The 26,417-nt window shown below is 43.2% G+C and overlaps 1 protein-coding gene across 1 annotated transcript; it reads left to right on the plus strand.

The window, feature by feature from the left end:
• The first annotated feature begins 24,064 nt into the window (after positions 1-24,064).
• LOC115203675 (uncharacterized) lies at positions 24,065-26,006 on the plus strand. Its single transcript, XM_029768601.1, has 2 exons — positions 24,065-24,260; positions 24,758-26,006. The coding sequence occupies exons 1-2, from the start codon at positions 24,119-24,121 to the stop codon at positions 25,666-25,668; spliced, it is 1,053 nt and encodes a 350-aa protein (XP_029624461.1). The 5' UTR covers positions 24,065-24,118; the 3' UTR covers positions 25,669-26,006.
• Positions 26,007-26,417: the final 411 nt, after the last annotated feature.

Here is a 26,417-nt window from a genome sequence, read left to right on the forward strand (position 1 = left end):
GACATAACAAAGCAACATAGTGGACATAACAAAGACCAACATAGTGGACATAACAAAGACCAACATAGTGGACATAACAAAGACCAACAACAATACATATAGAGGACATAACAAAGACCAACATAGTGGACATAACAAAGACCAACATAGAGGACATAACAAAGACCAATATAGAGGACATAACAAAGTTCAACAACAATACATATAGAGGACATAACAAAGACCAACAACAATACATATAGAGGAAATAACAAAGACCAACATAGAGGACATAACATAGACCAACAAAGGGGACATAACAAAGACCAACATAGTGGACATAACAAAGATCAACAACAATACATATAGAGGACATAACAAAGACCAACAACAATACATATAGAGGAAATAACAAAGACCAACATAGAGGACATAACAAAGACCAACATAGTGGACATAACAAAGATCAACAACAATACATATAGAGGACATAACAAAGACCAACAACAATACATATAGAGGAAATAACAAAGACCAACTTAGAGGACATAACATAGACCAACAAAGGGGACATAACAAAGACCAACATAGTGGACATAACAAAGATCAACAACAATACATATTGAGGAAATAACAAAGACCAACATAGAGGACATAACAAAGACCAACATAGTGGACATAACAAAGATCAACAACAATACATATAGAGGACATAACAAAGACCAACAAATTGGACATAAAAAGACCAACATAGTGGACAAAACAAACACCAACATAGAGGACATAACAACGACCAAAAACTATACATATAGAGGACATAACAAAGAACAACATAGAGGACATAACAAAGACCAAGATAGTGGACATAACAAAGACCAACATAGAGGACATAACAAAGCAACATAGTGGACATAACAAAGACCAACAACAATACATATAGAGGACATAAGAAAGACCAACATAGAGGACATAACAAAGACCAACAACAATACATATAGAGGACATAACAAAGACCAACATAGTGGACATAACAAAGACCAACAAAAATACATATAGAGGACATAACAAAGACCAACATAGTGGACATAACAAAGACCAACATAGAGGACATAACAAAGACCAACATAGTGGACATAACAAAGACTAACATAGAGGACATAACAAAGACCAACATAGTGGACATAACAAAGACCAACATAGAGGACATAACAAAGACCAACATAGTGGACATAACAAAGTTCAACAACAATACATATAGAGGACATAACAAAGACCAACAACAATACATATAGAGGAAATAACAAAGACTAACATAGAGGTCATAACAAAGACCAACATAGTGGACATAACAAAGATCAACAACAATACACATAGAGGACATAACAAAGACCAACATAGTGGACATAACAAAGACCAACATAGTTGACATAACAAAGGCCAACATAGAGGACATAACAAAGCAACATAGTGGACATAACAAAAATCAACAACAATTCATATAGAGGACATAACAAAGACCAACATAGTGGACATAACAAAGCAACATAGTGGACATAACAATGACCAACAACAATACATATAGAGGACATAACAACGACCAACATAGTGGACATAACAAAGACCAACATAGTGGACATAACAAAGACCAACATAGTGATAATAATAATGACCAACAACAATATATATAGAGGACATAACAAAGACCAACATAGAGGACATAACAAAGACCAACATAGTGGACATAACAAAGATCAACAACAATACATATAGAGGACACAACAAAGACCAACATAGTGGACATTACAAAGACCAACAACAATACATATAGAGGACATAACAAAGAACAACATAGAGGACATAACAAAGACCAAGATAGTTTTCATAACAAAGATCAACACAGAGGACATAACAACAACCAACAACAATACATATAGAGGACATACCAAAGACCAACATAGAGGACATAACAAAGACCAAGATAGTGGACATAACAAAGACCAACATAGAGGACATAACAACGACCAACAACAATACATATAGAGGACATAACAAAGAACAACATAGAGGACATAATAAAGACCAAGATAGTGGACATAACAAAGACCAACATAGAGGACATAACAAAGCAACATAGTGGACATAACAAAGACCAACAACAATACATATAGAGGACATAACAAAGACCAACATAGTGGACATAACAAAGACCAACATAGTGGACATAACAAAGACCAACATAGTGGACATAACAAAGACCAACATAGTGGACATAACAAAGCCCAACATAGTGGACATAACAAAGACCAACATAGAGGACATAACTGTAATGGACATTTTATGATTAAAGGTTTGACTAAATGATTTCACCCTGAAAATGTATAACTGAGTGATTGTAATGTTAATGTACTAAAGTGTGTGGGTAGGCTGTTTCAGACTGAGACACTGTTACTATTTCAAAATGAGCAGGGCAGAGTTGATAAGACGACCTTGGGAAAGGAACAGGAGAAGAGGCCTCTCTAAGTTAGGGAGAGAAACAACGGCCTGGGAACAGCTTAGTTGGCAGGTGATTAGAATCAAATCAAATCAAATCAAATCAAATCAAATTTATTTATATAGCCCTTCGTACATCAGCTGAAATCTCAAAGTGCTGTACAGAAACCCAGCCTAAAACCCCAAACAGCAAGCAATGCATGTGAAAGAAGCACGGTGGCTGGGAAAAACTCCCTAGGAAAAACTCCTGAGAAAGGCCAAAAACCTAGGAAGAAACCTAGAGAGGAACCAGGCTATGAGGGGTGGCCAGTCCTCTTCTGGCTGTGCTGGGTGGATATTATAACAGAACATGGTCAAGATGTTAAAATGTTCGTAAATGACCAGCATGGTCAAATAATAATAATCATAGTAATTGTCGAGGGTGCAACAAGCACGTCCGGTGAACAGGTCAGGGTTCCGTAGCCGCAGGCAGAACAGTTGAAACTGGAGCAGCAGCATGGCCAGGTGGACTGGGGACAGCAAGGAGTCATCATGCCAGGTAGTCCTGAGGCATGGTCCTAGGGCTCAGGTCCTCCGAGAGAAAGAAAGAAAGAGAGAAAGAGAGAATTAGAGAGAGCATATTTACATTCACACAGGACACCGGATAAGACAAGAGAATACTCCAGATGTAACAGACTGACCCTAGCCCCCCGACACATAAACTACTGCAGCATAAATACTGGAGGCTGAGACAGGAGGGATCAGAAGACACTGTGGCCCCATCCGATGATACCCCCGGACAGGGCCAAACAGGCAGGATATAACCCCACCCACTTTGCCAAAGCACAGCCCCCACACCACTAGAGGGATATCTACAACCACCAACTTACCGTCCGAAGACAAGGCCGAGTATAGCCCACAAAGATCTCCGCCACGGCACAACCCAAGGGGGGGGCGCCAACCCAGACAGGAAGACCACGTCAGTGGCTCAACCTACTCAAGTGACGCACCCCTCCCATGGACGGCATGGAAGAACACCAGTAAGTCAGTGACTCAGCCCCTGTAAAAGGGTTAGAGGCAGAGAATCCCAGTGGGAAGAGGGGAATCGACAAGGCAGAGACAGCAAGGGCGGTTCGTTGCTCCAGCCTTTCCGTTCACCTTCACACTCCTGGGCCAGACTATACTTAATCATAGGACCTACTGAAGAGATAAGTCTTCAGTAAAGACTTAAAGGTTGAGACTGAGTCTGCGTCTCTCACATGGGTAGGCAGACCATTCCATAAAAATGGAGCTCTATAGGAGAAAGCCCTACCTCCAGCCGTTTGCTTAGAAATTCTAGGGACAATTAGGAGGCCTGCGTCTTGTGACCGTAGCGTACGTGTAGGTATGTACGGCAGGACCAAATCGGAAAGATAGGTAGGAGCAAGCCCATGTAATGCTTTGTAGGTTAGCAGTAAAACCTTGAAATCAGCCCTTGCCTTAACAGGAAGCCAGTGTAGGGAGGCTAGCACTGGAGTAATATGATAAAATTTTTTGGTTCTAGTCAGGATTCTAGCAGCCGTATTTAGCACTAACTGAAGGTTGTTTAGTGCTTTATCCAGGTAGCCGGAAAGTAGAGCATTGCAGTAGTCGAGCCTAGAAGTAACAAAAGCATGGATTAATTTTTCTGCGTCATTTTTGGACAGAAAGTTTCTGATTTTTGCAATGTTACGTAGATGGAAAAAAGCTGTCCTTGAAACAGTCTTGATATGTTCTTCAAAAGAGAGATCAGGGTCCAGAGTAACACCGAGGTCCTTCACAGTTTTATTTGAGACGACTGTACAACCATCCAGATTAATTGTCAGATTCAACAGAAGATCTCTTTGTTTCTTGGGACCTAGGACAAGCATCTCTGTTTTGTCCGAGTTTAAAAGTAGAACATTTGCAGTCATCCACTTCCTTATGTCTGAAACACAGGCTTCTAGCGAGGGCAATTTTGGGGCTTCACCATGTTTCATTGAAATGTACAGCTGTGTGTCGTCCGCATAGCAGTGAAATTTAACATTATGTTTTCGAATGACATCCCCAAGAGGTAAAATATATAGTGAAAACAATAGTGGTCCTAGAACGGAATCTTGAGGAACACCGAAATTTACAATTGATTTGTCAGAGGACGAACCATTCACAGAGACAAACTGATATCTTTCCGACAGATAAGATCTAAACCAGAAGAAGACAGGTGGCAAGGTTTGATAAGGAATGTAGGTGTACTGTGGAAAAATACAGCAGCCTAAAGCGGGGTGGATTTCTCTACTGATGTAAGTTTACTTGTGTGTGTGTGTGTGTGTGTGTGTGTGTGTGTGTGTGTGTGTGTGTGTGTGTGTGTGTGTGTGTGTGTGTGTGTGTGTGTGTGTGTGTGTGTGTGTGTGTGTGTGTGTGGTAATATAGAAGGCTGTGTACATTGTATGAATTTTAGAACTCTCGTAAATAAACATTGGGACCAATTGAAAGCTGTCTCTCCGTCTGCTTCATTCAACCAGAATCTTACACCCTCTGGGGGTATAGAGGACATAGAGGACATAACAAAGACCAACAACAATACATATAGAGGACATAAGAGAGACCAACAACAATACATATAGAGGACATACCAAAGACCAACATAGTGGACATAACATAGAGGACATAACAAAGCAACATAGTGGACATAACAAAGACCAACAACAATACATATAGAGGACATAACAAAGACCAACATAGTGGTCATAACAAAGACCAACATAGTGGACATAACAAAGACCAACATAGTGGACATAACAAAGACCAACATAGTGGACATAACAAAAACCAACAACAATACATATATAGTACATAACAAAGATCAACAACAATACATAGTGGACATAACAAAGACCAACACAGAGGACATAACAAAGACCAACATGGAGGACATAACAAAGACCAACATAGAGGACATAACAAAGACCAACATATTGGACATAACAAACTTCAAAAACAATACATAGAGAGGACATAACAAAGACCAACATAGAGGACAGAACAAAGACCAACATGGAGGACATAACAAAGATCAACATAGTGGACATGACAAAGACAAACATAGTGGACTTGACAAACATCAACAACAATACATATATAGTACATAACAAAGATCAACAACAATACATAGTGGACATAACAAAGTCCAACATAGAGGACATAACAAACATCAACATAGAGGACAGAACAAAGACCAACATCAATACGTATAGAGGACATGACAAAGACCAACAAGAATACATATAGAGGACATAACAAAGACCAACTACAATACATATAGAGGACATAAAGATCAACAACAATACATATAGAGGACATGACAAAGACCAATATAGAGGACATAACAAAGACCAACATAGAGGACATAACCAAGACCAACATAGTGGACATAACAAAGACCAACATAATGGACATAACAAAGACGAACTACAATACATTTGGAGGACATAACAATGATCAACATGGTGGACATAACAAAGACCAACATAGAGGACATAACAAAGACCAACAACAATACATATAGAGGACATAACAAAGATCAACATAGAGGACATAACAAAGACCAACAACAATACAAATAGAGGAGATATCAAAGACCAACATAGAGGACATAACAAAGACCAACAACAATACATATAGAGGACATAACAAAGACCAACATAGAGGATAGAACAAAGACCAACATAGACGACATAACAAAGACCAACATAGTGGACATAACAAAGACCAACATAGTGGACATAACACAGACCAACATAGTGGACATAAAAAACATCAACAACAATACATATAAAGGACATAACAAAGATCAACATAGAGGACATAACAAAGACCAACATAGTGGACAGAACAAAGACCAACATAGTGGACATAACAAACTTCAGCAACAATACATAGAGAGGACATAACAAAGATCAACAACAATACATAAAGAGGACATTACAAAGATCAACAAGAATTGATATAGAGGACATAACAAAGACCAACACAGAGGACATAACAAAGGCCAACATGGAGGACATAACAAAGACCAACATAGAGGACATAACAAAGACCAACATATTGGACATAACAAACTTCAACAACAATACATAGAGAGGACATAACAAAGACCAACATAGAGGACATAACAAAGACCAACAGAGTGGACATAACAAAGACCAACATAGTGAACATAACAAAGACCAACATAGAGGACATAACAAAGACCAACAACAATACATATAGAGGACAAAACAAAGACCAACAACAATACATATAGAGGACATAACAAAGATCAACATAGAGGACATAACAAAGACCAACAGCAATACATATAGAGGACATAACAAAGACCAACATAGAGGACAGAACAAAGACCAACATGGAGGACATAACAAAGATCAACATAGTGGACATGACAAAGACAAACATAGTGGACTTGACAAACATCAACAACAATACATATTGAGGACATAACAAAGATCAACAACAATACAAATAGAGGACATAACAACGACCAACAACAATACATATAGAGGACATAACAAAGATCAACATAGAGGACATAACAAAGACCAACAGAAATACATATTGAGGACATAACAAAGACCAACATAGAGGACTTAACAAAGACCAACATAGAGTACAGAACAAAGACCAACATAGAGGACATAACAAAGACCAACAACAACACATATAGAGGACATAACAAAGACCAACAACAATACATATAGAGGACATAACAAAGACCTACAACAATACATATAGAGGACATAACAAAGACAAACATAGAGGACATAACAAAGACCAACAACAACACATATAGAGGACATAACAAAGACCAACAATAATACATATAGAGGACATAACAAAGATCAACATAGAGGACATAACAAAGACCAACAGCAATACATATAGAGGACATAACAAAGACCAACATAGAAGACATAACAAAGACCAACATAGAGGATAAAACAAAGATCAACAACAATACATATAGAGGCCATAACAAAGATCAACATAGAGGACATAACAAAGACCAACATAGAGGACAGAACAAACATCAACAACAATACATATAGAGGACATAACAAAGACTAACATAGAGGACATAACAAAGAACAACATAGAGGACATAACAAAGATCAACGTAGAGGACAGAACAAAGACCAACATAGTGGACATAACAAAGACCAACATAGTGGACATAACAAAGACCAACATAGATGACATAACAAAGATCAAAAACAATACATATAGAGGACATAACAAAGATCAACAACAATACATATAGAGGACATAACAAAGACTAACATAGATGACATAACAAAGACCAACATAGAGGACATAACAAAGATCAATGTAGAGGACAGAACAAAGACCAACATAGCGGACATAACAAAGACTAACAACAATACATATAGAGGACATAACAAAGATCAGCAACAATACATAGTGGACATAACAAAGACCAACATAGAGGACATAACAAAGATCAGAATAGAGGACATAACAAAGACCAACATAGAGGACATAACAAAGACCAACATAGTGGACATAACAAAAACCAACAACAATACATATATAGTACATAACAAAGATCAACAACAATACATAGTGGACATAACAAAGACCAACACAGAGGACATAACAAAGTTCAACATGGAGGACATAACAAAGACCAACATAGAGGACATAACAAAGACCAACATATTGGACATAACAAACTTCAAAAACAATACATAGAGAGGACATAACAAAGACCAACATAGAGGACATAACAAAGACCAACATAGTGGACATAACAAAGACCAACATAGAGGACATAACAAAGACCAACATAGAGGACATAACAAAGACCAACAACAATACATATAGAGGACAAAATAAAGACCAACAACAATACATATAGAGGACATAACAAAGATCAACATAGAGGACATAACAAAGACCAACAGCAATACATATAGAGGACATAACAAAGACCAACATAGAGGACAGAACAAAGACCAACATGGAGGACATAACAAAGATCAACATAGTGGACATGACAAAGACAAACATAGTGGACTTGACAAACATCAACAACAATACATATTGAGGACATAACAAAGATCAACAACAATACAAATAGAGGACATAACAACGACCAACAACAATACACATAGAGGACATAACAAAGATCAACATAGAGGACATAACAAAGACTAACAGCAATACATATTGAGGACATAACAAAGACCAACATAGAGGACTTAACAAAGACCAACATAGAGTACAGAACAAAGACCAACATAGAGGACATAACAAAGACCAACAACAACACATATAGAGGACATAACAAAGACCAACAACAATACATATAGAGGACATAACAAAGACCTACAACAATACATATAGAGGACATAACAAAGACAAACATAGAGGACATAACAAAGACCAACAACAACACATATAGAGGACATAACAAAGATCAACATAGAGGACATAACAAAGACCAACATAGAGGACATAACAAAGACCAACATAGAGGACATAACAAAGACCAACATAGTGGACATAACAAAAACCAACAACAATACATATATAGTACATAACAAAGATCAACAACAATACATAGTGGACATAACAAAGACCAACATAGAGGACATAACAAAGATCAACATAGAGGACAGAACAAAGACCAACAACAATACGTATAGAGGAAATAACAAAGACCAACATCAATACGTATAGAGGACATAACAAAGACCAACTACAATACATATAGAGGACATAAAGATCAACAACAATACATATAGAGGACATGACAAAGACCAATATAGAGGACATAACAAAGACCAACATAGAGGACATAACCAAGACCAACATAGTGGACATAACAAAGACCAACATAATGGACATAACAAAGACGAACAACAAAACATTTGGAGGACATAACAATGATCAACATAGTGGACATAACAAAGACCAACATAGAGGACATAACAAAGACCAACAACAATACATATAGAGGACATAACAAAGATCAACATAGAGGACATAACAAAGACCAACAACAATACAAATAGAGGACATAACAAAGACCAACATAGAGGACATAACAAAGACCAACAACAATACATATAGAGGACATAACAAAGACCAACATAGAGGACATAACAAAGACCAACATAGTGGACAGAACAAAGACCAACATAGTGGACATAACAAAGACCAACATAGTGGACATAACAAAGACCAACATAGTGGACATAACACAGACCAACATAGTGGACATAAAAAACATCAACAACAATACATATAAAGGACATAACAAAGATCAACATAGAGGACATAACAAAGACCAACAGCAATACATATAGAGGACATAACAAAGACCAACATAGAGGACAGAACAAAGACCAACATGGAGGACATAACAAAGATCAACATAGTGGACATGACAAAGACAAACATAGTGGACTTGACAAACATCAACAACAATACATATTGAGGACATAACAAAGATCAACAACAATACAAATAGAGGACATAACAACGACCAACAACAATACACATAGAGGACATAACAAAGATCAACATAGAGGACATAACAAAGACCAACAGCAATACATATAGAGGACATAACAAAGACCAACATAGAGGACTTAACAAAGACCAACATAGAGTACATAACAAAGACCAACATAGAGGACATAACAAAGACCAACAACAACACATATAGAGGACATAACAAAGACCAACAACAATACATATAGAGGACATAACAAAGACCTACAACAATACATATAGAGGACATAACAAAGACAAACATAGAGGACATAACAAAGACCAACAACAACACATATAGAGGACATAACAAAGACCAACAACAATACATATAGAGGACATAACAAAGATCAACATAGAGGACATAACAAAGACCAACAACAATACATATAGAGGACATAACAAAGACCAACATAGAGGACATAACAAAGACCAACATAGAGGATAAAACAAAGATCAACAACAATACATATAGAGGTCATAACAAAGATCAACATAGAGGACATAACAAAGACCAACATAGAGGACAGAACAAACATCAACAACAATACATATAGAGGACATAACAAAGACTAACATAGAGGACATAACAAAGACCAACATAGAGGACATAACAAAGACCAACATAGAAGACATAACAAAGACCAACAAAGTGGACATAACAAAAACCAACAACAATACATATAGAGGACATAACAAAGATCAACAACAATACATATAGAGGACATAACAAAGACTAACATAGAGGACATAACAAAGACCAACATAGAGGACATAACAAAGATCAATGTAGAGGACAGAACAAAGACCAACATAGCGGACATAACAAAGACTAACAACAATACATATAGAGGACATAACAAAGATCAGCAACAATACATAGTGGACATAACAAAGACCAACATAGAAGACATAACAAAGATCAAAATAGAGGACATAACAAAGACCAACATAGAGGACATAACAAAGACCAACATAGTGGACATAACAAAAACCAACAACAATACATATATAGTATATAACAAAGATCAACAACAATACATAGTGGACATAACAAAGACCAACATAGAGGACATAACAAAGATCAACATAGAGGACATAACAAAGACCAACAAAGAGGACATAACAAAGACCAACATAGTGGGCATAACGTAAACTTAACTTTCTGAACATTCGAGATGTGTAGTCCACTAGTGTAGCTAGCAGGACTGACTTTGTGTTAGCTAGCCAGCGTTTAATTACTTCTGCGTTATGAACTAGACACGGACACCAAGTTTTGGTGCTAACCGTGTGTTATAGGATGCTAGCATGCTAGTATTGGTGCTAACCGTGTGTTATAGGATGCTAGCATGCTAGTATTGGTGCTAACCGTGTGTTATAGGATGCTAGCATGCTAGTTAGCTAGTTAGCTACGGCGTCATAGGACACGGTGCACTAGGTGGGTTTTCACGGAAGAATACTGTAGCAAGTTATCTAGCGGATTAAACTAAGTTTTAGCCTATTCCTGGAAACATTGAACCACTGTAGTTTACATCAATTATAATTTCTAGTGGAAGCTATGAAAGTTATATTTTACTGTTTTAGTGTTTCAGTGAATTGTTAGTGAGGGAGGCCCTGCTCTCTCGCTTCCCCAGTTGTTTAGTTAATTTTCATGCCAATCTCCTTTGCATTAGCGTAGCCTCTCCTGTAGCCTATCAACTATGTGTTGGTCTATCCCTGTTCTCTCCTCTCTGCACAGGCCATACAAACGCTTCACATCGCGTGGCCGCTGCCACTCTAACCTGGTGGTCCCAGTGCGCACGACCCACGTGGAGTTCCAGGTCTCCGGCAGCCTCTGGAACTGCCGGTCTGCGGCCAACAAGGCTGAGTTCATCTCAGCCTATGCTACCCTCCAGTCCCTCCACTTCTTAGCGCTGACGGAAACATGGATTACCACAGATAACACTGCTACTCCTACTGCTCTCTCCTCGTCTGCCCACGTGTTCTCGCATACCCCGAGAGCATCTGGTCAGCGGGGTGGTGGCACTGGAATCCTCATCTCTCCCAAGTGGACATTCTCTCTTTCTTCCCTGACCCATCTGTCTATCTCCTCCTTTGAATTCCATGCTGTCACAATCACTAGCCCATTCAAGCTTAACATCCTTACCATTTATCGCCCTCCAAGTTCCCTTGGAGAGTTCATCAATGAGCTTGACGCCTTGATAAGTTCCTTTCCTGAGGATGGCTCACCCCTCACAGTTCTGGGTGACTTTATCTCCCTACGTCTACCTTTGACTCATTTCTCTCTGCCTCTTCTTTCCACTCCTCTCCTCTTTTGACCTCACCCTATCACCGTCCCCCCCTACTCACAAGGCAGGCAATACGCTTGACCTCATCTTCACTAGATGCTGTTCTTCTACTAATCTCACTGCAACTCCCCTCCAAGTCTCCGATCACTACCTTGTATCCTTTTCCCTCTCGCTCTCCTCCAACACTACTCACTCTGCCCCTACTCAGATGGTATTGCGCCGTCGCAACCTTCGCTCTCTCTCTCCTGCTACTCTCTCCTCTTCCATCCTATCATCTCTTCCCTCTGCTCAAACCTTCTCCAACCTATCTCCTGATTCTACCTCCTCAACCCTTCTCTCCTCTCTTTCTGCATCCTTTGACTCTCTATGTCCCATATCCTCCCGGCCGGCTCGGTCCTCCCCTCCTGTTCCGTGGCTTGACGCAGCCGAGCGGAAATTGAGGAAAACTAGCCTCCCTGCGGACCTGGCATCTTTTCACTCCCTCCTCTCTACATTTTCCTCCTCTGTCTCTGCTGCTAATGCCACTTTCTACCACTCTGACTTCCAAGCATCTGCCTCTAACCCTCTCCTCCCTCCTGAATCCTCCTCCCCCCCCTCCTCCCTCTCTGCGGATGACTTCGTCAACCATTTTGAAAAGAAGGTCGACGACATCCAATCCTCATTTGTGAAAAACTTCTTACCGCTACAATCCCGTTAGCGGGATCATTTTTTCCTAAAATCCGAGCGCCGTATTCAAAACCACAAATCTAATCATTTCTACTTCTCAAACATAGGACTATCTTACATCGTTTTATAGATAGAACCACGTTGTCCGATTTCAAAAAGGCTTTACAGCGAAAGCAAAACATTACATTATGTTAGGAGAGTACATCTAAAAAATAGCCACAACGCCATTTTCCAACCAACCACATGCATCACAAATAACCACAACACAGCGAAATGAGGCACTAACCTTTGACAATCTTCATCAGATGACACTCCTAGGACATCATGTTACACAATGCATGCATTCTTTTGTTCGATAAAGTTCATATTTATATATAAAACAGCATTTTACAGTGGCACGTGATGTTCAGAAAATATTTTCCCTCAAAAACTTCACGTAAATCAGCGCTACAATTTACTAAATTACCATTCGAAAACATTGCTAAAATATTATATTGTCATTCAAAGAATTATAGATTAACATCTCGTGAAAGCAACCGCATTGCCAGATTTAAAAATAACTTTACTGGGAAATCACACTTTGCAATAAACGAGGTGCTATGCTGAGAAAAATTGGCTAGTCGATACAGGTTAGCGCCATGTTGGATTCATCTAAAATCAAATATACTATTGTAAATATTCACTTACCTTTGATTATCTTCATCAGAAGGCACTTCCAGGGATCCCAGGTCCACAACAAATGTAGTTTTGTTTCGAAAAAGTGAATAATTTATGTTCCAATAGCTCCGTCTTGTTAGCGCGTCCCGTAGGCTACTCAAAATGTCCGTGGCGCGTGGGACTAGTCTTCACGAAAATGCTTTTCTTTTTTTTTAGGTTCGTGCAAACATGTCAAACGTTGTATAGCATACATCTTTAGGTCCTTTTTTAATCAGAACTTCAATAATATTCATGGCGGACGATTGTATTGTCTTACAAAACGTTTCGGAATGAGAGTGTACCAATGGCCAGGCGCGTCATAGTCAAAATGGACTTCCCCCTATGACAAACTTTCAAGGCCTCTCGTTCGGTCAGTTTTCACAAGAGAAGACTCAAACTACTTTGTAAAGACTGTTGACATCATGGAAGCCGTAGGAAGTGAGAAATGAATCCTAACCCACTGTGTGTTTCTATGGCCAAGCCTTGAAAGTCATTTCACACATCAGATTTTAACTTCCTGTTTGAATTTCGCTCAGGGTTTTGACTGCCATATGAGTTCTGTTATACTTACAGACACCATTCAAACAGTTTTAGAAACTTTAGAGGGTTTTCTGTCCAAATCTAATAATAATATGCATATCCTAGCTTCTGAGTTTGTGTAGGAGGTGGTTCAAAACGGGCATGTTTTTTTTTTTTATTCTCAATAGCGCCCCCTGTCCCGAAGTACCCGTAAGGAATTAAGTCAAATGACACTGCTGGTCCTGCTCACATTGCCCTACCCTATGCTTTGACCTCTTTCTCCCCTCTCTCTCCAGATGAAATCTTGCGTCTTGTGATGGCCGGCCGCCCAACAACCTACCCGCTTGACCCTATCCCCTCCTCTCTTCTCCAAACCATTTCCGGAGACCTTCTCCCTTACCTCACCTCGCTCTTCAAGAGAGCGAGAGTTGCACCCCTTCTGAAGAAACCTACACTCGATCCCTCCGATGTCAACAACTACAGACCAGTATCCCTTCTTTCTTTTCTCTCCAAAACTCTTGAACGTGCCGTCCTTGGCCAGCTCTCCTGCTATCTTTCTCATAATGACCTTCTTGATCCAAATCAGTCAGGTTTCAAGGCTGGTCATTTAACCTGTTATGGATAGGGGGCAGTATTTTCACAGCTTGATAAAATCGTACCCGATTTAATCTGATTATTACTCCTGCCCAGAAACTAGAATATGCATATAATTAGCTTTGGATTGAAACACTCCAAAGTTTCTAAAACTGTTTGAATGGTGTCTGTGAGTATAACAGAACTCATTTGGCAGGCCAAAACCTGAGAAGATTCCAAACAAGAAGCGCCCTCTCTGACCATTTCTTGGCCTTCTTGATCATCTCTAACCAAAACAGGGGATCTCTGCTGTAACGTGACACTTCCTACGGCTCCCATGGGCTCTCAGAAGGCGGCAAAAAGCTGAATGGTGGCTTTGCAGGCCCTGGCTGAAAAACATTAGCGCATTTGGATAGTGGTCGATCTGAGAACAGAGACTGGAGGCGCGTGCACGAGGTGACACCATGTTTTTATTCTTTCGTCTTTGAACGTAAACAACGACTCCCGGTCGGAATATTATCACTTTTTTACGAGAAAAATAGCATAAAAATTGATTTTAAACAGCGGTTGACATGCTTCGAAGTACGGTAATGGAATATTTAGAGTTTTTTTGTCACGAAACGCGTCGGGCGCGTAACCCTTCGTCACCCTTGGATAGTGTCTTGAACGCACGAACAAAACGCCGCTATTTGGATATAACTATGGATTATTTTGAACCAATCCAACATTTGTTATTGAAGTAGCAGTCCTGGGAGTGCATTCTGACGAAGAACAGCAAAGGTAATCAAATTTTTCTTATAGTAAATCTGAGTTTGGTGAGGGCTAAACTTGGTGGGTGTCTAAATAGCTAGCCCGTGATGGCTGGGCTATCTACTCAGAATATTGCAAAATGTGCTTTCACCGAAAAGCTATTTTAAAAATCGGACATAGCGATTGCATAAAGGAGTTCTGTATCTATAATTCTTAAAATAATTGTTATGTTTTTTGTGAACGTTTATCGTGAGTAATTTAGTAAATTCACCGGAAGTGTTCGGTGGGAATGCTAGTTCTGAACGTCACATGCTAATGTAAAAATCTGGTTTTTGATATAAATATGAACTTGATTGAACAAAACATGCATGTATTGTATAACATAATGTCCTAGGCGTGTCATCTGATGAAGATCATCAAAGGTTAGTGCTGCATTTAGCTGTGGTTTTGTTTTTTGTGACATTATATGCTAGCTTGAAAAATGGGTGTCTGATTATTTCTGGCTGGGTACTCTGCTGACATAATCTAATGTTTTGCTTTCGCTGTAAAGCCTTTTTGAAATCGGACAGTGTGGTTAGATAAAGGAGAGTCTTGTCTTTAAAATGGTGTAAAATAGTCATATGTTTGAAAAATGGAAGTTTTTTGATTTTTGAGGAGTTTGTATTTCGCGCCACGCCCACCATTGGATAATGGAGCAGGTGTTCCACTAGCGGAACGTCTAGATGTAAGAGGTTCTGAGACTGCTCTTCTCTGTGTCACAGAGGCTCTCCGCACTGCTAAAGCTAACTCTCTCTCCTCTGCTCTCATCCTTCTAGACCTATCTGCTGCCTTTGATACTGTGAACCATCAGATCCTCCCCTCCACCCTCTCCGAGTTGGGCATCTCCGGCGCAGCTCACTCTTGGATTGCGTCCTACCTGACAGGTCGCTCCTACCAGTTGGCATGGCGAGAATTCGTCTCCGCACCACGTGCACTCACCACTGGTGTCCCCCAGGGCTCAGTTCTAGGCCCTCTCCTATTCTCGTTATACACCAAGTCACTTGGCTCTGTCATATCCTCACATGGTCTCTCCTACCATTGCTACGCAGACGACACACAATTAATCTTCTCCTTTCCCCCTTCTGATAACCAGGTGGTGAATCGCATCTCTGCGTGTCTGGCAGACATATCAGTGTGGATGACGGATCATCACCTCAAGCTGAACCTCAGCAAGACGGAGCTGCTCTTCCTCCCGGGGAAGGACTGCCCATTCCATCACGGTGGATAACTCCATTGTGTCCTCCTCACAGAGTGCTAAGAGCCTCGGCGTGACCCTGGACAACACCCTGTCGTTCTCCGCTAACATCAAGGCGGTGACCCGATCCTGTAGGTTCAATCTATACAACATTCGCAGAGTACGACCCTGCCTTACACAGGAAGCGGCGCAGGTCCTAATCCAGGCACTTGTCATCTCCCGTCTGGATTACTGCAACTCGCTGTTGGCGGGGCTCCCTGCCTGTGCCATTAAACCCCTACAACTCATCCAGAACGCCACAGCCCGTCTGGTGTTCAACCTTCCCAAGTTCTCTCACGTCACCCCGCTCCTCTGCACACTCCATTGGCTTCCAGTTGAAGCTCGCATCTGCTACAAGACCATGGTGCTTGCCTACGGAGCTGTGAGGGGAACGGCACCTCCGTACCTTCAGGCTCTGATCAGGCCCTACACACAAACAAGGGCACTGCGTTCATCCACTGCTGGCCTGCTGGCCCCCCTACCTCTGCGGAAGCACAGTTCCCGCTCAGCCCAGTCAAAACTGTTCGCTGCTCTGGCACCCCAATGGTGGAACAAGCTCCCTCATGATGCCAGGACAGCAGAGTCAATCACCACCTTCCGTAGACACCTGAAACCCCACCTCTTTAAGGATTACCTGCGATAGGACAAAGTAATCCTTCTAACCCCCCCCTCCAAAAGATATAGATGTAATATTGTAAAGTGGTTGTTCTACTGGATATCATAAGGTGAATGCACCAATATGTAAGTCGCTCTGGATAAGAGTGTCTGCTAAATGACATAATTGTAAATGTAATAAGTTAGGGATTCCCCTGGTTCAGCTGGACCACCCCTTCCCTGTGCACGCCCTAGATAGTCGACCGCTAGTGTCCGGCCAAGTGGGGGAGGTTACTGTACCACTGGTTATGGTGACGTGGGGGGGCCATGTGGAACGTATCAGCCTGTTCCTCATTGATTCCCCGCCGTTTCCTGTGGTGCTGGGAATCCCCTGGCTAGCCACTCACAACCCTCAGATTTCGTGGAGGCAGAGGGCTCTTAAGGGGTGGTCGAGGGAGTGCTCAGGTAGGTGTGTGGGAGTTTCCATCGGTGCAACTACGGTGGAGAGTCCAGACCATGTCTCTACCGTGCACATTCCTTCTGAATATGTCGATTTGGCTATCGCCTTCAGTAAAACGAAGGCGACTCAATTACCACCCCATCGGACAGGGGGATTGTGTGATAAACCTCCAGGCTGACGCGGTTCTTCCTAGGAGTCACGTGTATCCTCTGTCTCAGGAGGAGACAGTGGCTATAGAGACATGTGTCGCTGAGTCCTTGAGACAGGGATACATTCAGCCATCTAAGTCACACGTCTCCTCAAGCTTCTTTTTTGTGAAGAAGAAGGAGGGAGGCCTGTGCCCGTGCATTGACTATAGATTCTAAATTCTATCACGGTGGGTTTCAGTTACCCGCTACCTCTCATTGCTACGGCAGTGGAGTCATTTCACGGGGCGCGCTTCTTCACCAAACTAGATCTCAGGAGCGCGTATAACCTGGTGCGTATCCGAGATGGAGACGAGTGGAAAACCGCATTTAGTACCACATCTGGCCATTATGAGTACCTCGTCATGCCGTATGGGTTGAAAAATGCTCCCGCTGTCTTACAATCCTTTGTGGACGAGGTTCTCAGAGACATGCTCGGACAGGGTGTGGTAGTGTACATCGATGACATCTTGATCTACTCCGCCACACACTCCGTGCATGTGGCTCTGATGCGTAAAGTGCTTGGGCGGCTGCTGGAGCATAAACTATACGTCAAGGCTGAGAAATGTGAGTTCTCCAAACGAGCCGTCTCTTTTCTGGGATATCGCATTTCCACCACAGGGGTGGTGATGGAATGTGACCGCGTTACGGCTGTGCGTAATTGGCCGACCCCTACCACGGTGAAGGAGGTGCAGCGGTTCTTGGGGTTCGCCAATTATTACCGGAGGTTTATCAGTTGTTTTGGTCAGGTGGCAGCTCCCATTACCTCACTGATGAAGGGGGTCCGGTGCGACTGCGGTGGTCGGCAGAGGCGGACAGAGCCTTCCGTCGTCTGAAGGTTCTGTTTTCCAACGCTCCGGTGCTGGCGCATCCGGATCCCTCTTTGCCATTCATAGTGGAGGTGGACGCGTCCGAGGCTGGGGTGGGAGCTGTGCTTTCGCAGCGTTCGGGCGCTCCTCCGAAGCTCCGCCCCTGCGCATTCTTTTTCAAGAAGCTGAGCCCGGCGGAGCGCAACTATGATGTGGGGGACAGGGAGTTGTTAGCCGTGGTCAAGGCTTTGACGGTGTGGAGACATTGGCTTGAGGGGGCACGTCACCCTTTTCTCATCTGGACCGACCACCGTAACCTGGAGTACATCCGGGCAGCGAGGAGACTTAATCCTCGTCAAGCCAGGTGGGCCATGTTCTTTACGAGGTTCCAATTTACCCTTTCATACATTCCGGGTTCTCGGAACCGGAAGGCTGACGCACTGTCGCGTCTCTACGACACCGAGGAGCGGACCATCGATCCCACTCCCAAACTCCATGCTTCCTGTCTGGTGGCACCGGTGGTATGGGAGATGAACGCGCACATTGAGCGGGCGGTTCAGTCAGAACCCACTCCACCTCAATGTCCCGCGGGTCTGAAGTTCGTTCCGCTTGGTGTTCGTGATTGCCTGATCCGATGGGCCCACACTCTACCCTCCTCGGGTCATCCTGGGGTGGAACAGACAGTGCGAGGCCTGAAGGGAAAGTACTGGTGGCTCACCTTGGTTGAGGATGTAAGACACTATGTCTCTTCCTGTTTGGTGTGTGCCCAGTGCAAGGCTCCTAGGCACCTGCCTCGAGGGAAACTACAGCCCCTCCCCGTTCCACAGTGACCATGGTCTCACCTCTCGGTGGATTTCCTCTCGGATCTCCCGCCATCTCAGTGGAACACTACGATCCTGGTTGTTGTGGGTCGGTTCTCGAAGTCCTGCTGTCTGCTCCCGTTGTCCGGTCTTCCTACGGCCCTGCAGACCGCGGAGGCCGTATTCACCCATGTCTTCCGGCACTACGGGGTGCCCGAGGACATCGTATCTGATCGGGGTCCCCAGTTCACGTCCAGGGTGTGGAGGTCGGTTATGGAGAGGCTGGGGGTCTCGGTCAGCCTGACCTCAGGTTTTCACCCTGAGAGTAATGGGCAGGTAGAACGCATTAACCAGGATGTGAGCAGGTTTCTGCGGTCGTATTGCCAGGACCGGCCAGGGGAGTGGGCGAGGTTCGTGCCATGGGCCGAAATGGCCCAGAACTCTCAGCGCCACTCCTCTACTAACCTGTCACCTTTTCAGGTTGCATTAGGTTATCAGCCGGTCCTGGTGCCCTGGCAGCAGAGCCAGACGGAGGCTCCTGCGGTGGAGGAATGGGTACAGCGCTCTCAGGAGACCTGGAGTGCTGTCCAGGAGTGCTTGAAGCGGGCGATAGGACGACATAAGGAGAGCGCTGACCGCCGCCGCAGTGAGGCCCCGTGTATAATCCGAGGGACAGAGTCTGGCTCTCGACCCGGAACCTGCCCCTCCACCTGCCCTGCCGGAAGCTGGGTCCGCGATTTGTGGGGCCGTTCAAAGTCCTGAGGAGAATAAACGAGGTGTGTTATAGGTTACAACTCCCTTCATATTACTGTATTAACCCCTCGTTTCATGTGTCTCTCCTCAGGCCGGTGGTAGCTGGTCCACTGCAGGACGCTGAGGTGCCGGAGGTCCCATTACCATCCTGGACATCCTGGACTCCCGACGTCAGGTAGGGGGCCTGCAGTACCTCGTGGACTGGGAGGGGTACGGCCCGGAGGAGAGGTGCTGGGTTCCGGTGGGGGACATTTTGGATCCTGCTATGCTGCAGGAGTTCCACCGTCTCCGTCCGGACCTTCCGGCGCCTCGCCCTCCGGGTCGTCCCCGAAGCCGGCGTCGGCGCGCTGCTGGAGCCGCGCGTCAGTGGAGGGGTACTGTCACAGTATCCACAGAAGATGGCGCCCCTCCTCGGTCGGGCGGCGCTCGGCGGTCGTCGTCGCCGGTCTACTAGCTGCCACCGATCTATGTTTCTGTGTTCTTTGGTTTTTGTCTGTCTAGGTCCGCACCTGTTTCTTGTCTGTCGATAGTGGGGGGGTATTTAGTTTGTTCCTTTGGGTTCTGTATTTGTGCGGGATTAATTGTATGTCGATGGGCAGAGTTTGTATACACTGTTGTTGGTTTTTTCAGCGTGACACGTTGTATGATTATATTTGCCGGGCTGCGCCCCGTGCATATTTCGTTCGTGATTTACCTGTTTCCCTTTTGGATGTTGTGCGCACCCTGTGCCTTTTTGACCACCGATTGTTTCGGTGTGAATAAACTTCGGCACTACTGGATCTAAGTCTCCTGCTTTTGACTCTGCCCCTTCCTCCTGCCCTTAAAGAGCCGTGACAGAATCCCGCACCCAAATAACGATGGAGTTAGCAGGAGCAGAAGCACCGTCAGTAGCGGAGCAGGTGTCACAACACGCCAGTCTCCTCCACCGCCTGGGCTCGGCGATGGACCAGGTGCTGGCCCGATTGGAGAGCTGGGAGAGAGGTGCTTCCCCCACGAGACCAGCTCCGGATCCTCAGCCGGCGCCCCTTCCTCCTGCCCTTAAAGAGCCGTGACAAGAGGTGCTATTTGCAGAGCTATCTCTGCAGATAGCACCGCTGGATGACTTAAAAGTTATAGTCAATCGATCAATACTCTTAGCAAAATGTATATTTTTAATTTACTATCTGTAGAAACTATGAGAATCTAAAGGTTCAGAACTTTTGTGAAACACCACAGCAGAGTTGAAAAATATATCGCAAATATAAATAAATTAAAACTGGATGGTCTTCAGAGATAGATGGGAGGGGTTGGAGGGAGCTAAAGGATGGGACTGGATGGTGGTCAGAGATAGATGGGAGGGGTTGAGGGGAACTGAAGGATGGGACTGGATGGTGGTCAGAGATAGATGGGAGGGGTTGAGGGGAGCTGAAGGATCGGACTGGATGTTGGTCAGAGATAGATGGGAGGGGTTGAGGGGAGCTGAAGGATGGGACTGGATGGTGGTCAGAGATAGTTGGGAGGGGTTGGAGGGAGCTAAAGGATGGGACTGGATGGTGGTCAGAGATAGATGGGAGGGGTTGAGGAGAGCTGAAGGATGGGACTGGATGGTGGTCAGAGATAGATGGGAGGGGTTGAGGGTAGCTGAAGGATGGGACTGGATGGTGGTCAGAGATAGATGGGAGGGGTTGAGGGTAGCTGAAGGATGGGACTGGATGGTGGTCAGAGATAGATGGGAGGGGTTGAGGGGAACTGAAGGATGGGACTGGATGTTGTTCAGAGATAGATGGGAGGGGTTGAGGGTAGCTGAATGATGGGACTGGATGGTGGTCAGAGATAGATGGGAGGGGTTGAGGGTAGCTGAAGGATGGGACTGGATGGTGGTCAGAGATAGATGGGAGGGGTTGAGGGTAGCTGAAGGATTGGACTGGATGGTGGTCAGAGATAGATGGGAGGGGTTGAGGGTAGCTGAAGGATTGGACTGGATGGTGGTCAGAGATAGATGGGAGGGGTTGAGGGTAGCTGAAGGATGGGACTGGATGGTGGTCAGAGATAGATGGGAGGGGTTGAGTGGAGCTGAAGGATGCGACTGGATGGTGGTCAGAGATAGATGGGAGGGGTTGAGGGGAGCTGAAGGATGCGACTGGATGGTGGTCAGAGATAGATGGGAGGGGTTGAGGGGAGCTGAAGGATGGGACTGGATGGTGGTCAGAGATAGATGGGAGGGGTTGAGGGTAGCTGAAGGATGGGACTGGATGGTGGTCAGAGATAGATGGGAGGGGTTGAGGGGAACTGAAGGATGGGACTGGATGGTGGTCAGAGATAGATGGGAGGGGTTGAGGGGAGCTGAAGGATGGGACTGGATGGTGGTCAGAGATAGATGGGAGGGGTTGAGGGGAACTGAAGGATGGGACTGGATGGTGTTCAGAGATAGATGGGAGGGGTTGAGGGTAGCTGAAGGATTGGACTGGATGGTGGTCAGAGATAGATGGGAGGGGTTGAGGGGAACTGAAGGATGGGACTGGATGGTGTTCAGAGATAGATGGGAGGGGTTGAGGGGAGCTGAAGGATGGGACTGGATGGTGGTCAGAGATAGATGGGAGGGGTTGAGGGGAGCTGAAGGATTGGACTGGATGGTGGTCAGAGATAGATGGGAGGGGTTGAGGGGAGCTGAAGGATGGGACTGGATGGTGTTCAGAGATAGATGGGAGGGGTTGAGGGGAGCTGAAGGATGGGACTGGATGGTGATCAGAGATAGATGGGGAGCTGAATGGAGGGACTGGATGGTGATCAGAGATAGATGGGAGGAGTTGAGGGTAACTGAATGGTGGGACAAAAAAAAGATAACTAATGTAAAATATACTGTGTCTGTAAAATGTATATAGTATGTATAAGCTGGAAGTAGAAGCCTAAGTGTTGATGTCCATTAGTTTACTCTAATTGGGGGGGAGGTGGTAGGGTCAGGGACAAAATAATACATAAAGGAAATATAATAAAAATATATATATGGGGGATTGGAAATGATGCAGACAATTACACTGATGGAAGCCACTATCTATCTGCAATATTAAATATGTGTCACGTCCTGACCATAGAGAGCTCGTATTTTTCTATGGGATAATACGCCAGGGCGTGACTGGGGTGTTTTGTCTAGTTTCTGTTTTTCTATGTTTTTTGGTGGGGCGATGATCACCAATTAGAGGCAGCTGGTCGTCATTGTCTCTAATTGGGGATCATACTTAAGTAGTTGTTTTTCCCACCTGGGTTTGTGGGAGATTAATTTGAGTTTATGCATGTTGCACCGTTACGTCACGGTTTGTTGTTTTTGTTTATAGTTTATTGTCTGTCTTACATAGTTTCACATAGAAATAAAGATGTGGAACGATATGCTCGCTGTGCCTTGGTCTCCTTCATACGACAAACGTGACAATATGATCTACCCTCTAAAACAATATGTATATATAAATAACAAATACAAAATCGTAGTACATACTCTGCTGTTCTATTGTTCAGGTAATCATGTGGAACGATGTCCGATCATCATTTTCTTTCTTTGTTGTTTGAATTAACGTCTGTGTTGTAATATCTCAAACTGAAGTGGCAGTTTCACCTCTATGGATTCCAACTTTATGTTCATGGTGAAAAGGATGCATGAACTGGGTAATGGATAGACAGGTTGAGACGTGACTAGAGGAGGGGTGTAGTCTGAGGAAGAAAAATTATATATTTCCTAATATGTATTCTGTGGAACTCTGAATGGTGAATCGTTTGCCAACTTCACTGGAGAAAATGTATAAAAGAGACACTCAGCTCTTCGATGTGAAAACACTTTCTCCCAGAGAAGACACGTTCTCCCAGAGAAGACACTTCAGAACAGAGGAAGAAAACAACATCGCTGGTAAAGAAATGACTTCCAATGAAGGGTTCTGATGTGTATATGTGTATATGAGTATGTCTGTGTTACTATAAAGGGCAGGGTGGTGGTGGGATACATGGGTTTCACTTGTTCCACTAGCACCATAACACCTGATTCAGATGAATCAGTCTTCAATTTGGATCATAATTGATGTAAGAGGAAAACAAATACCTTTTACTGTTGTTTTTTCAGTTAACCAATTCAGTTATATATTTTTATAATGAATAATTTGACTCAGCCGAGCCCAACTGTCTGTTTTAGTATCTGTTTAGGGTGTTTTTTATGCATCCTTGAAGTCATCATTTTCACAAGCCATGTATCTCCTTTAGAACACCTGGAGAAAATACTTAGTAAAGCTGGCCGCTAATTCCTTCATATTTTATACTTATCAAATGTCCTGGTCTTTGGTGTATTTAGTGTGTCATGTCTTGCTTCATATGATGTGTTGACCAATGTCACTATGTATTCTCACTTTACAGACAATTGTCTCCAACGACACAAAATGGCTACTAAATACATCACAGAAATTGAAATCTCCACTAGCCCTGAAAAGGACCAACAGCTTCATGACCAAGACTATGACAAGATAAATGTTAACCTCAATAAAGGCACTTCATCCACCACCAAAGTTTACATTTGGTACAAAAAGGGCAATGGTAAACCCATCACCAGACTCCAGTTTTCATTCACTGATGCAATGAAAGATGACCTGAAAAAAGCAAGGTACACTGAGCTCCCAGAAAACCTCAACTCTGGAATAGACGGAGACGTCATCCAGCTGTGGTACTCTAGTGGTGCAAGCCCTAAGTATGACATTCCCATTGAAGATCTCTTCCTCACCACTAATGAGAAGGAAGAGGCCAATCAATTCAAACTCGGCTGGGAAAGGCTACCATGCAATCTGAACCGTGGTAACTCAGGAGATTTCATCACCCTCTGGTTGAAGCGAAAGAGTAAGACCTACATCTGTGACGTTGCTGCCACCACCTCATTCCAAGAACACATCAACCTTTTCAAGGAGGGCTACATCCGGCTAGATGAAGATCTCAACAGAGATTCTGGAGGAAACCCTATCTTCCTCTGGTACCGTCAATCCACCGCAACGGGCGGTGGGCTCACCGAGATGAATGCATCCGTCAACCATGATCAGGATTCCAGCCTAGAGAAGCGTGGTTTCACCGTGGTGAATGTTAACCTCAATTGGGGAACAAGGGGTCAGTCAGTGATGGTCTGGTTCAAGAAAGATGGATCTCTCCCAATCAAGGCCTTGACCGTTACATCCGACCCTGATGTAACTGGCCCTTATATGGAGGCCGGCTTGATCCTCATCGATAAAAATCTGAATGCTGGCAACCCTGGTATGCCCCTCTTCCTCTGGTATGGCAAATAAAAACCTGAGTTGGAGAGGCAGAATCAGCACAGAATTGTGCCAGATATTAGCTTTTGCATGGCAATTTATCTGTTTAATTGTTTTATATTGTTCTGACACTAAATGTTAGCTTTTATGTCATAAAGTCACTGTCAGAGATAATTTAGAAATGTTTCTTTAATGTTGTATTCAATCAATTAACAATTGAATTATAGAAATTATATTTTAGCAGCAGGTATTATATTGCATTGTGTTGGTCAGATATTATTTTGAAAAACCTGAGTAAAGTAATACCATTTAAATGATTCCTGTGTAACACTGAGCATTCTGTTAATCAATAAAGAAAGCACAGCAAATGAGAACATTGTACCTTTTAATTCATCAAATGCTTGACTTTAGCACAAAGGCCTGATAGCAAATATTGTACATTATGAGTTATATTATAATGACCAGGAATGGGAGAGTACAAAGCTCACTAATGCACACTAAGGTTGATAATGCAATAATCTGATAAATAACATACCTAAAGCTTTGTTTCACTGAGAACTCACATTTGACAAAGTTTGGGTGCCTTGCAGATTTTAGGATATTTTGTCTTGGACTTGATCATCCAGTCTTCTAGCTATCTATATGATTAGTTTTGGCTCTCAATGCAATATTTCCGTGGTGCAAAACAGCACACATTATAAGAAAAATTAAAATACATTCTCATTGAAATCTGTCAGCGTGATTTAATTTGAAATGTTTTTTAACGATGTGCGTTAAATCTG

Source organism: Salmo trutta, chromosome 12, assembly GCF_901001165.1.
Source record: "Salmo trutta chromosome 12, fSalTru1.1, whole genome shotgun sequence".
In the NCBI taxonomy this organism is placed as follows: domain Eukaryota; kingdom Metazoa; phylum Chordata; class Actinopteri; order Salmoniformes; family Salmonidae; genus Salmo; species Salmo trutta.

Bases quoted from the DNA above. Each gene is read 5' to 3' on its own strand.
- LOC115203675 (XM_029768601.1), top strand. From the start codon at position 24,119: ATGGTGAATCGTTTGCCAACTTCACTGGAGAAAATGTATAAAAGAGAC. The intron at 24,261-24,757 runs GTAAAGAAATGA...CTCACTTTACAG, and splicing joins GGAAGAAAACAACATCGCTG to ACAATTGTCTCCAACGACAC.